Source organism: Pipra filicauda, unplaced genomic scaffold (assembly GCF_003945595.2).
Source record: "Pipra filicauda isolate LSUMZ 115617 unplaced genomic scaffold, ASM394559v2 scaffold324_size1259732_pilon, whole genome shotgun sequence".
Classification (NCBI taxonomy): domain Eukaryota; kingdom Metazoa; phylum Chordata; class Aves; order Passeriformes; family Pipridae; genus Pipra; species Pipra filicauda.
The window spans coordinates 744950-757566 of NW_024104448.1; the positions used below are offsets into that span (position 1 = coordinate 744950).

Below are 12617 nucleotides of genomic sequence, written 5' to 3' on the forward strand. Positions count from 1 at the left end.
AGAAACATTAAAATGTTTAATTTTAAAACAGGGTCATCCTTCTACCTTTAAAGAATTATTTCCATATTGTCCTATCATTAATCTGTTGCACAAAGGAACGTATATTTGTAGATATTTGCAAATACTTGGAATACATTACTAGTCAGAAATTTTCAGAGATGTCATTCAAGACAAAGAAGGCAGAACAAAATTACTCCATTCAGTAAAACCTACTCCTACTCCAGACTGCCTTGGTAGTACTTATATCATGCCAGTCCTTAAAAAAGCAAAACCAAACACAAAACAAGCGGTTAACTGAACCCAAACCATGTCTGAAAATTTACTTTGAGTCAAACAAACAAAAAAAGCTGTAATAGAAAAAAGCATTTACTATATACTTACTGGAAGTGATGTCTCATTTATTCTAAATATAAGTAAAATGTTTGGTTCATTTTTAAACTTCTTAGAATATGAAAAACTGCAGAAAGTTTCAGATTTCATATCTAGAATTCAAAACTCTCATAATTTATTTAAAAACTTTTGGTAATCTTTGTGTAGACCACAAAAAAAAAATCCTATTTTAAAAAAGCTTTAGGGAATTGCATCACTTTCCAAATTGCTATTCTGATTTTCTAATCTGGCCATTTTTAAATGTTGAAAATAATTTCACGCTCCAGCATGACACTGATTCCTGAAAACAAACTATAATTACAAAGCTACCTCAGTTTCCTAATCTTACATTCTAACTTTAAAAACGAACAAACTTCCCCAGTGACATTCCAATGGCCAGCTGCACAGTGAGCGCCCTGGGAGCACCCCACAGCACTGGGGATGAGACCCGAGAGATGGGGGTGCTCTGGGAACAACCAGCACCTGCCTTCTCACAGGGTCTGTCCAGGTGCCACCAGCTCTGACAGGCTGGCACGTCCTGAACAGAGCAGCAAAGCCTTCCTGGAGAACAACTCTTTCCAGAGCTGTCCATGGGGAAACGCACTGACAGGAGCAGCATTCCTACTCTGGGAAAACACACTGACAGGAACAGCATTCCTGCTCTGGGAAAACACACTGACAGGAACAGCATTCCTACTCTGGGAAAACACACTGACAGGAGCAGCATTCCTACTCTGGGAAAACACACTGACAGGAACAGCATTCCTGCTCTGGGAAAACACACTGACAGGAACAGCATTCCTACTCTGGGAAAACACACTGACAGGAACAGCATTCCTACTCTGGGAAAACACACTGACAGGAACAGCATTCCTACTCTGGGAAAACACACTGACAGGAACAGCATTCCTGCTCTGGGAAAACACACTGACAGGAACAGCATTCCTACTCTGGGAAAACACACTGACAGGAACAGCATTCCTACTCTGGGAAAACACACTGACAGGAGCAGCATTCCTACTCGTACAATTGGACAGTTTTCCGCTGAGCTGTTAAGGCAAAATGACTCCTAATAGCACGACAGGCAGAACGGGCAGACCTCTGGGGTTGTGCATTACCCTCACGTTCCCAGTGCCTGTTCCTCACCCACCCACCCAGCCCTGGGCATTCCCTGCACACCAGCACCTCTGGGCTCAGCACTGGGACACCACCAACCACAGGAAAATGCCAAAGAAGGGGTGCAGGAGCCCAAAGCAGTGAGGAGAGAACATACCTGGGGAACTAATGCACACGGAGTCTCATCCAACACTGCATTCCCTGCTCCTATCACAAGATGTGTTGCAGCTGCTCTGGAACACATGACAATGTACTAAGGAATTGCAGAAAGCAGGAGGAGGGGAAAAAAGGAAAAGAGCTGGGAGCTAACTTGCAAGAGAATCAGACTCTTCTGAAAGATTAAAACATTCCAGGATCCAGTCTTAAAAACCTCCTACAATTAAATTTCTACAGTCAGCTGCCTTTCTAAGGGCACATGTATGCAAAAAAAACAAAGCAAACCCAAAAAGCAGGTGGCAAAGCCAATTGGCATTATCAGATAAAAGCCAAATATATCCAGTGGCAAAAATCTTGAACATGATACACAATTCCACCTCAGCAGGAGCTCAGCACAACTGGAAAATGTTCATGGGTAATCAAAAGAATGATTAAAGATACAGAGAGGTTCCTTTTTAGGAGCAACTAAGACAACTAAGCTAGAAGGAAGCAAAACAGAGCAGACATATAAGTTTGAAAATCATGACTCGCATGGAATGAAGGAATATGATTTGATGTTTGCTGTGTCATACAAGAACTAGGATTTATCCAAAGAAACTAGATGGTGGTAAGTTCAGAACAAATAGTTTGTAACAGCATATAATTAAATTGCTGAAAGGGTTACCAGATGAAGCTGTGGGTGATAGACTTTTACATGCCTACAGAAAGTGACTGGATAAATTCCTGTAAGACAAACGCAGCAAGAGGAACGAAATATAGTAGCACTGTCTCTGTGGTGCCCTGTGACTCCTCACTTGGGGCTCCCCATGAGGTTACTCCAAGAGGGAAGTCCCCATTCCCCAGCTGCACAGAGCCGGGAGGGCAGGATGAGGAGCTGGGAGTGCTGCCTGTCCAGTGCTCTCTTGTCCCTCTGTGCCAGCAGCCACCACCAGCAAGAGGGTCCAGCTGGCCATGTCCTGCTGGACACCCCCCACAGGTGTGACCACACACCAGGGATGGCACTAAAGTTGACTTCTACCATCGGACTATGAAACAGGGTGCAGACACAGACATGACTGCTTGCAACTGCAGCTCACCACCAATAACCCTTTTACTTGCCTTAACACAAGCAAGCCTTAAGGATAAAAATTACTATCCTAATTCATTTTACTTCTGTAATTTTACTGTATAAACCTTTAAAAACAAAAGCAACTACACCATTTCTAGGTTTCTTGTAAAAACTTACAGGTAACAACTACTAACTTAATGTACTAGCAAATTAGTATTCTGACCAACAATTTAACTAATTCAAGCGGACACTAAGATTGGGGAGGAACAATCCTTTTCTCACACTCAATCAGGTGCTCCATTGGTTACATAATTTCCTGCAGAATATCCTGCGTGAGCAACACTGAGGATCTTTTTGCCTGCTCTTGCCCAAACCACAGTGTGGCACTGGTCCCAGTACAGAGCCTGGACTGGCCCGTTCCCATCCCTATGTTGCCCCCTCTGCACACTGCCTGGCCACTCCAATCACGCAGACACACTCTGCACTGTACTCCAGTTATGCTGTACAAGGTTTCTGACTTGAAAACGCTACAGACGTGGTTAGGGAAAACAGGCTACAGCTGATCACCAGAACAAAACACACCTTCGGGTTTAACAGCTTCACACTCCCCCAGGGTACACAGGCCAACTTCCTACCAGCCAGGCAGGCACTTTAACAGGCTGGCTGGTAAACTACCTGCTACTTCAGTAATTTTCCTCTGTGACATGTTATAAAAGCAGCTATGCAAACAAACAAAGGGAAAAAAAGGGAAACTGTTACAGAGGCCAACTCTTCAACTAACTCTGAAGCAACAGACGACAGAGCCACACTGGGAAAACAGAACTGCAGAAAGAAAAAGAAAACATCTCTATAACTCCATCTCAAACCTAGATCATGTATTTTGGAATGAAATAATACCAAATTCTATAAAATTACTTGCTTTTCCCTACTGCAGTATCAATGTTGCCACTCACAACCAAGGCTTCATTTGCTTTAAATATTTGTTGCTTTTCCCAATGTACCACCCTCCTCAGGGCATATACTTCCATGGGAATACAAGCTTTTGCTTCAAATTCTGAAGAGATGCATCTATTCCTCTGGAGCCCAGAAGAAACTTTAAAAACAAACTCTACAGGTTTAAAGTTAATTCCAGTAAATATTCCTTTTTTTTTCCTAAAAACCTCCTCATTATGTAACTGGACATATTTCCTAGCCTGGAACTCCCTCTCCTAATCTCCACTGCACAGAAATACAAGTTAGACAGCAGGGTATTCAGCTACTTTGGAATTTCAGTTTTTAGTAAGCAAGCCACTCCCTCAAAGTGACTATATTTTAGGAATCAAAAGCTCAATACAACCACTTGCAGTTTCTGAAGAATACTAAAGCCAGTGTCTGCTTGTGCTAACGTAATTTAATTCCAAAAGAACTCATTAAAAACTCCACCACTTAAAGAAGCATAACAAACATTTAGCCACTCAGGCTTACCTCTGTCTCTGAGAGCAAAAGCAATTTCACACAGCTATCAAGGACAGGTTATTAGGAATGCCATACTCAAACTGTACTTGCAAGGAAGCGCAAGCCAGCCTTGATATAATTAAATTAATTGGAATTTGGCCAGAAACTCGGGTTATGACAAATCCAAAAGCCAGTCTATCCAACAGTACAATGTGTACTTGTTTATACACTTTTCTACTGCACCATCTGATGACAGGAACGAAAAAAAAATGTGTTTAGGCCAGTGCTTAGCTTTAAACACAAAGAGTTTCATTTAAGTAATTTAAAATAAGTCATTTCTAAACTCCCCTCCTCCACTCTCATACAGAGTAATTAAAGGATTTTGTCAGAGCTACTCTGTGGCTGTAAGAGCAGTGACTTCTATTATGAAATAATTCAAAGTAACACCTTCCAGTGATATGGAGGTGGAAATTTTAGGTCATATTGTGGCTTCTATACAACTTCGGGCAACTTACTACAAATGTCCCAAAAGCCATTAAATGCTGATATCAGAGACAGTGCACACAAGCAAAATGATGCAAACAGGGAATAAATATAAGCCAGTTGAGAAAAACAAGCTCAGCCAGCACCATTTTAACTGTACTTGGGAGTTTCACAAATAAAGAACGAATCACACCGCAAAAGTTACTGCACAAAGTTGTTTCTGTAACTGCTCGTGGCCAGGGCCCACAGCAAAAGCAAGATGTGCTGCAGTTTGAGAAAAGCAGCCTCGTCCAGCCTTGCATTTGCTGTGGAATGTCTCAGAGAGGAACATGCAGTCACTTCCTTGTGAGTCAAAGGCCTTGGATGAGTATCAACTGCAACATAACCAATGAGATGCCAAGTGCTAAGCAGAAGTTTTGCAAGTATAAAAACATAACTGTATTTCAAACACCGAGCAATCACAGTAATGTATTTTAAAGTATTTATGCCTCAAGCAAAATCTGTATTATTTTGTTTCAAGAAGAGTCAGTTGTTATTTACTCTTTCAGTTGAACCTCTCCCACAATATTTCAGTCCCTTAAGCTTAAGGTACCTCACTGCACCATATCACATACAAATCAGTACTGCTTAATTAGCAGTAGTACTGCTTAGTCCCATATAAAGAAGTGACAGAAAGAATTTTTAAGAGTAAGCTGTTTACTCCTACATCAATGTGTGTGTAAATTCACATTTTTTAACACACAATATGAATGAAAAAAAAATGCAGTATAGCATTGTTTTAAACTCAAAATCACCTTTAAAAACCACAAGCCAAATTTATTACTGTGAAGTACAGTCTGCAATGAAAGTTATCTCGAGAACAGTAGATTGTTCCTTTGATATCTGACAAAAGGCTTTTAGAAATCCTCATTGATCAAACCATCATTTACCAAAGATTATTTCTTATTTAAAATATGGTAGTCATTAATTTTTATAAATATATAATGATGAATAATAATAAAAGCATTGCTTTTCTCACCCACACACTAAAAAGACTATTCTGTAGAGGTCTGAAAACACAAATTCCAAAATTACCAAACAGCTGCATATTCAAAAAGAGAATGAATAAAGATGACATTAAAAGTTTTCCAGTAGAGAAGTCAATTATACCTACCTACCAGAACCAGAAATTCTATTACTATTTTCCTTTAAAATAAAGGAAGCCTCCAGCCCAGGCTGTGGTACTGGGCTCTGCACACAAGTACATGTCTGACTATCTGACAAAAATGCAGTTATTAGTAGTCTTCCAAAAGGTGTCAAGAATGTTGAAAAACTTACAGTGGTTTAATTTCCAATGTTCACAGTGAAACCAAGACATTATTCTACACATACTAAAGCATCACACGGGCAAAATTGCCTATGCATGTATGTAGTGTTTTGGGCAGGTTAGAATAACTTTCTACAGACACAAATATCATCACCTTTTTCTACCCAGAAGTTACATTCCCTCAAGGAGCAATGCCAAGACGAAAACATACCAAAATCAACACCAACAAAGGTTATTTGTCAAATCCCTGATTTACGCCTACCTGGCAAAAGCACTGGTTCCAGCTTTTTAATCCTTGGTTCTGACGCTATGTTCTCTTCAGCCTGGAGAACAAAAAAAAAAAACCACGAGAATTTACTCGAGAATCAGAAACTCCGCCGTCACACACACACCGCAGGTCCGACCTACTCGCGCGAAAAGTTTCTTCCTTTAAACATAAATATGCGTGTGTCAAGTGCAGAGGACGATGACATGAGCCTTCCCTCTGTGGTCCCACGGGCCACACAACCACCCCGGGCCAACCGGCCCGGGGCTGTGCCCGGCCCGGGGCAGGTCGATAATGGCAGCAAAAGGCGGTTACCTGAGGCAGAAGGTACGACTTGAAGGTAGGTTTGGGCGGCTTGAGGGAGAACATGGTGTCCGCCGGCGGGCGGGCCGGGCCGGGCCCCGCAGCTGGTGCCGACCCGCCGGCTCAGGCCCGGCGCCCGCTCGGGGCTGCGCTCCCGTCACACGGCGGGGGCGGCCCCGGCGCCTTCCCTCCTTCCCCTGCTTCCCCTCCTTCCCCCAGGGAGGAGCCAGCGGGATGGGCAGGCCCAGGGCAGGCCCAGGGCAGCCCCGGCACCGGCTCAGCGCGGCCCCGGCCCGGGCCTTCCCCGCTGACGGCCGGCACGGGCCTGTGCGGGCGCGGGGCGGATCCCACAGATCGCCGGGATCTGGGGCATAGCGGGGCCTGCGGGGTTTGTTGCCGCCCGGGGCTGTCGCGGGGCAGCGGGGAAAATCCAGCTCCGGCACGGGGCGGGGAGAGAGCGTGAGGCCCTGGCGCAGGGAGGTTGTGGGTGCCCAGCCTGGAGTGAGCAAGGCCAGGCTGGATAAGGCCCTGAGCAGCCTGGTTTAGTAGGAGGTGTAGGGAGCTGGGACTAGGTGATCTTTAAGATCCTTTCCAGCCCCTCAGCGTTCTGTGAATCAGCTGCTGCTGCAGAGCTGTTCCACTGCCGCCCTTGGCACGGGGAGTACAGGGGTGGGCGTGGTGGGGGGTGATGCCCAGGCACCCTCCTGCTCCATGCTGCCATCCTGCTGCTGTCCAACAGCCCTTCAAGCTTTCCAGGCACTCCTGGATTGCCCACCTGAGCTTTTCCAGAATGTGGAAATAACGTGGTCATCCACGTGAACTGCCTAAATCCATCACTGCCGTCTCTTTGATAAGGAGGAATCTGAGTGACTACTCACGTGTTCTTAGTGGCCCATGGCACTCATAAGGGTCCGTGCTGCAGGTGTTTGTTTGAGCACTGACTGCAGGGGGCTTGACCTGCACAGTGGAAATACCTCCTACAAGGAGCAACAGGTTGGATGGTAATGTGGTTTAATAGAGATCCCTAGACTGAGACTGAGACACAGTCCATCAGCTGTGAGATCTGAGGAAGGGGGAAGAGTCTGGGTTCCAATATCACTGACATAAAGACACCAAAGAACTAGAAGGCTCCAGAAAAATGGACACATTTTTAGACACAAGATGACACATGCAGCACCCAGTGTCAGCTGCAGGGTCAAGGTCTTCCCTCATTGATAGAAAGCACGTTGCCTTGCATTATAGCCCCTGAGATTTTTGGTGAAATCAGAGGGTGGGCATTCAGTGAAAGAACAGGCTTTAGGGCACAATCTTGATTTCACAACTTAGGTGAGATGCCCCACTGATGCCAGCAGGAAGGTTTGACTGAACAGTGAGGGGGGAAACGATCCCCTGGCACCTGCCTAGACTGAAGAAAGAAGCTCATGTGCATACCCTTAATGCTGTTCAACAGCCCAGGGGAGAGCACCAACATCACCTCCATAACACCACAGTGCTCTTGGACTTGTAGGCAGAGAAGGTAAAAACAATCTCACTGTGTGCTTTTTAAAACATATGCACCTCCCTGCACAAAGGTCTCATTTGGTGTTGGCAGACAGTTCACTTTATCCTCTAATTTCACATATAGGTCTTTCATTTTATGCTGCAAACGTCACTGTGTAAGTGGCATTCCTGAGCCTGGCATGGCTCAGCCCCAGCCCGGCCATTGCAGAGTGCACTGAGCTGCAGATGCTGCTGTTGGTGCCCAACAGTGCTGGGAGAGAAGGCACAGCTCCTCTCCTGCTGCTGACCTGCCCCTGTCACACCCTAAATCCCCTGGATGTTTGATACTGTGGGAGTTGCCCTCATCCTTATCCTTCTTGAGAGTTTTTGTTCATATTCAGAACATTGTTGAAAGGGAATTAAAATCAGAAAAGGGGGAAGAGAAAGTGAGGGGATGAGGAAGAAGGCAGAAACTGCCCAAATCTGCCAGACTTGAAATTGCATATAGCAAATCTGCCAGTGATATTAAAAATGACAATTATTTATAGTCCATCAGAATCACAAGAGTGTTTCTGCATCAGCACAGAGCCTTCTGAGGAGTAGCTGCAAAAGCAATCTTACTCCTGAGGGAATGATCATAGGATAGCACAGATTTCCATTAAGGATTGCACTGACACATTGAAATTGCAGTGCTGTTCTAAAAAGGAACAAACAAAACCAAAACTAAGCTCTCACAAGATTTGTGAGGATTGCTGTTGGAATGGGTCACAAGTTGCCATTGGAAGAGTTTTATGCCAGTGGGAAAAAAAGCTGATTTGACAGAAGTGAGTACTTTGGAGGAGCAAGTTCATTCTGTCACAACTTGCAGTGGGATGCAGACAGGCAGAGCAGGACAGGCAAGCAGAGCAGGGTAGGCAGGCAGGGCAGGGCAGGCAAGGCGAGCACAATAGGTAGTTGTGGGGATGGCAGGGTAGGGCAGGGAGGGAAATCCTCTGGATCCCCTGACTCCTTTTTGGCAGTGCAGTCAACTGCCTGCCCATCTCTGGCCATCCCAGCTTTGCCTCACTTGCTCATTTTCTTCAAATAGTTCTGCTAAGCCCCAGGTTTCTGAGAGTGCCTTTGTTCTATGAGAACAGTCTTGAAAGGATAGTGGGAAGACAGCTATGCAACAAAGCCAGCTGAACTGAAAAGACTGCAGATGTCTATTTTTATTCTCATTATTTTAAAAAATATCACTTTTTACTCAGTACAATTATTTTCTTTGCCTCAACCTTGTTATTCAGTGATACCTCCCATGTGCTAGACTGACCAGGACTCTTACAGTTGCCCACCAGCCTGGCCTGCTCTCCTGGTGGTATCCCATCCCTCCCCGTACACTGTGTGGGTCTCCCAGGGCCTCTTTTTACATGCAGTGCAATTGTTACAGTGAAGATAATTATCTGCTTAGCTCTGCCTGTGGTGCATAGCCTGCTGTACTCACTGCACACCAGGTCAGGGATCTTCCTAAAAGGTCTGGTTACAACTTCCCAAGGCAGCTCTGTGGCCGGGGAAGTATTTTGGCCTGTGCAATGCATGAGGGCAGGGGTTAGGTCAGAGCAGATTTTCACAATGGTTCCTTTCGATCTCTCAGATTAGAGAATGGCTTTCATTACACACGTTCAAGAACAGGTTAGACCACCATCTGCCACTGGTGCTATTGGCATAGCTGAACTGGGCTCAGTGCAGATGATCTCTTCCAGGCCTGCATTTCTATGGCAACTTACATGTTTTCATAGTTCTCTGAAGTCTGGTTGAATTACTGGTTTGAACTCCAAGACAAAAGGACATAGGTGTTGTCTGACTTCGCAGCTGAGCTACATGCCCAGAGCTGCAGCAAGTCTGCAAAGGCAGGAATTCACTGGTGGCATCTGTTCTAGTTTTCACTGAAAGTGTTACAGTTTATTACTTTACCTGGACAGCTCTCTACCTGTGCACTCAATGGTTTGTGCACCCAACTTGCCTTGGCCTGCACTCAGAAGTGAAGGACTTTGGCTGAGGACTTGTGAGGAAGCCAGCCCTACAGGTTTGTTCCCTTATAGAATAAAATCATTGTGCCTTAAATTTATTAAGTAGTTGGGAAAAAAAAGTCTTTCTTGAGTGTCCTTGATGAAGATCCAGGAGAATAATATTTAAAATGTCATTATTTATATAAAATGGCAACTTTGGCAGTCTTGGCCAAAGACATACAGAAGACACAAAACAAAAAATTATGCAGAGGTTTTAGTTTCTTGAGGAACCTCAGGAAAGAAGCCTCCTTTGCAAGGCACACCTGCAAGGTGGAGGTGGTCCTCAGTGTGGAGATTGAATGATATGGAGTTTTGCTATGTCACATAAGGCTACTTGTCTTGTTAATCATTCTGTAGGATTACTTGCCCAGAGTTACTTGGTGCTAATTATCAGTCCAATGTTCTACCTTGGCTTGGACCATTTCACATAGGTATTGTGACAATGACTATTGCATTACTAATGCTACTAAACTAGAGTCCAATCTTTTTTCATGGCCATTTTCGAAGGCTGTTGGTCTGCTCAGGTAATAGCTTGCTGATCACAGAAGTCCAGTTAGGGCAAGAAAAGGGAAGTGGTTGCATCTCCAGTGCAGGATGAAGCACTGCAGTTTCGCAGGGGTTTTCATGTTGAAGAGACAACAGAGGAGCAGGCACATGAAATTACACCCCTCTTTTTCATAAACACGAACACCGAGCACAAGGTAGATACAGGCACTTAAATATTTTGGCTAAGCAACTGCAAAGAATAATTTAAAGCCTATTATCATGGCATACCTTACATCCATTGTAAAGATACAGGACATCAACTATAAAGCACCACTTTGCCATATCAGATTTTGTTTCTGCAGATAAGGCTAAAAGTTGAAAAAAGTGAAAGAAAATTGCAGTTTTAAGAAAATCTGTGGTCTTTGTCTTACTTCTCTCAAGTCTTGTGGTTTGTCAGCCAATCCAAACTACTGCTGGGTACTGGTTTTTGACCACCCCATCCCCCAGTCCCTGGAACCAGTTGAAATGGCCTTTAAATGGCCACATCAAACAGGTTCTTAGGTCACTTTTGCCTTTCTGTCTGATCCTGGATTGCAATGGGGGACCAAACCCCCCAGCTGGGCTGCATTTTCAGCTTAGGTGACTGCTGCATGTGATAGAATATTTATCTGCAATGGTTGCAGTGAGAGGAAAACACCTCTAGGTCTAATGTAGCCTCATAGCCCAGTAAACAGAGGTTAATTGTCACTCCCAGTAACAGGCCATGGGCTTTCTGCTGACTCTGTAGGGGCTCAGGACCAGGCTTGTCCGGACTGCTTTGCCTGAACTTGCCTCAACCTGCCTCCAGCAGTCCCTTCGTTTGTTCAGCTGTGAAAGCAATTTTTCTAATGACTAGGAAATGCAAGTGTATTTGTAAGATTTGAAGGCCAGTGATGAAAATCAAGATATAAAGTTTGTAGCAAACATAAAATTGCCCCTAAGCAAGCAAAAAATAAAGAAACAGAAACAAACAACATCAACAGCATGCTAACCGTAGAAATTACCTGGGATGCTGACAGTATTTCCTCACTATCCCCACTGCAGCCACTAACTGTTAGACCCAGAGCAAATGTGAATATACCATCAAAAAAGGGGTAGAAAGTAGGAAGTGTGCATAGATCAACTCATTGAGTATTTTTTCCTGTAGTAGTATGGTAGTATTCTTTTCTCTCCTCTCTTTTTGTCTCTCCTCTCTTCTTCTTCGATCTAGACTAATAATAATTCATATTATTAGTGTTAAAATTCACTACACTAACAATACATTCCTGACTTTACAAACACGTTGTGTCTCCTTTTTGCTTATAACAGCTTTTGAGTGTAACTGTAGTTTAACTAGAAGTGACCCACCGGACAGGACAGTGCTGCAGAAGCAAAATGGGGGACCCCAGACCTGTGTCCAAGTGCTGCTGTTGCTCTGAAAGCTCACCTTCTCCCCATCAATGGCTTGGCAGCAAACTGGCTTTGTCTCAATGGGTTCACTGCCCAGAACACCCAGAACAGGGCACAGTCCTGTCAATCTTGCAAAGCTAATGAAATAATCCTGTTACCATCCCTGGTCACACATCCTCCTCAGGTTCCTGTTTTCTGACAAGGCCTTGCAGATACCTGTATTCTTTTTATTTTTATTTAGAAGGACAGACAAATATTTTTGTCTATTTAGAAGGACAGACAAAGATGATAGTGAAGCCCAGAACCTTGGAAAGCATCCAAAGAAGCAGCATGGAGAAACCACAGTTGGAAGGTTTCAATGGCTACTTTAATGAATTAGTAAATAATATGGAAAATGGACTTTCTTGGTTCTCAGGTATCAAAATCCCGTGTCTAAAATGGAAAGAGTGACTCTGCAACAGAAGAGGCTTGCAAGAGCAAAGTTAAGTTAGTCCCTGAATGATGCAATGTAAAAAGGGGTAATTCATGGAATCAGCTGGTAGGGTTACGAATCTGCCTTTGTGAAGATTACAATTAGTCACCGTGTTTAAAACGTTTGCCTTGAGGGAAAGGGAAATGTCTGTATTGCAAGATACTGGAAGGTGAACAAATTTAAATTGCCTCAGTGTAATATCTCTGCACAGACACAGCCTTAGAACA

At 44.1% G+C, this 12617-nt stretch overlaps 1 protein-coding gene across 1 annotated transcript in view; it reads right to left on the reverse strand.

The window, feature by feature from the left end:
- The window catches only part of MTMR10 (myotubularin related protein 10), a 35913-nt gene extending 29129 nt beyond the window's left edge, over positions 1 to 6784 (reverse strand). Inside the window, exons 1-2 of the mRNA XM_027740862.2 lie at positions 6493 to 6784; positions 6175 to 6235 (exon numbers count right to left, since the gene is read on the reverse strand). Coding sequence (XP_027596663.1) covers positions 6175 to 6235; positions 6493 to 6546 — 115 coding nt within the window. The 5' untranslated portion in view covers positions 6547 to 6784. The remainder of the gene's footprint in view (positions 1 to 6174; positions 6236 to 6492) is intronic.
- Positions 6785 to 12617: the final 5833 nt, after the last annotated feature.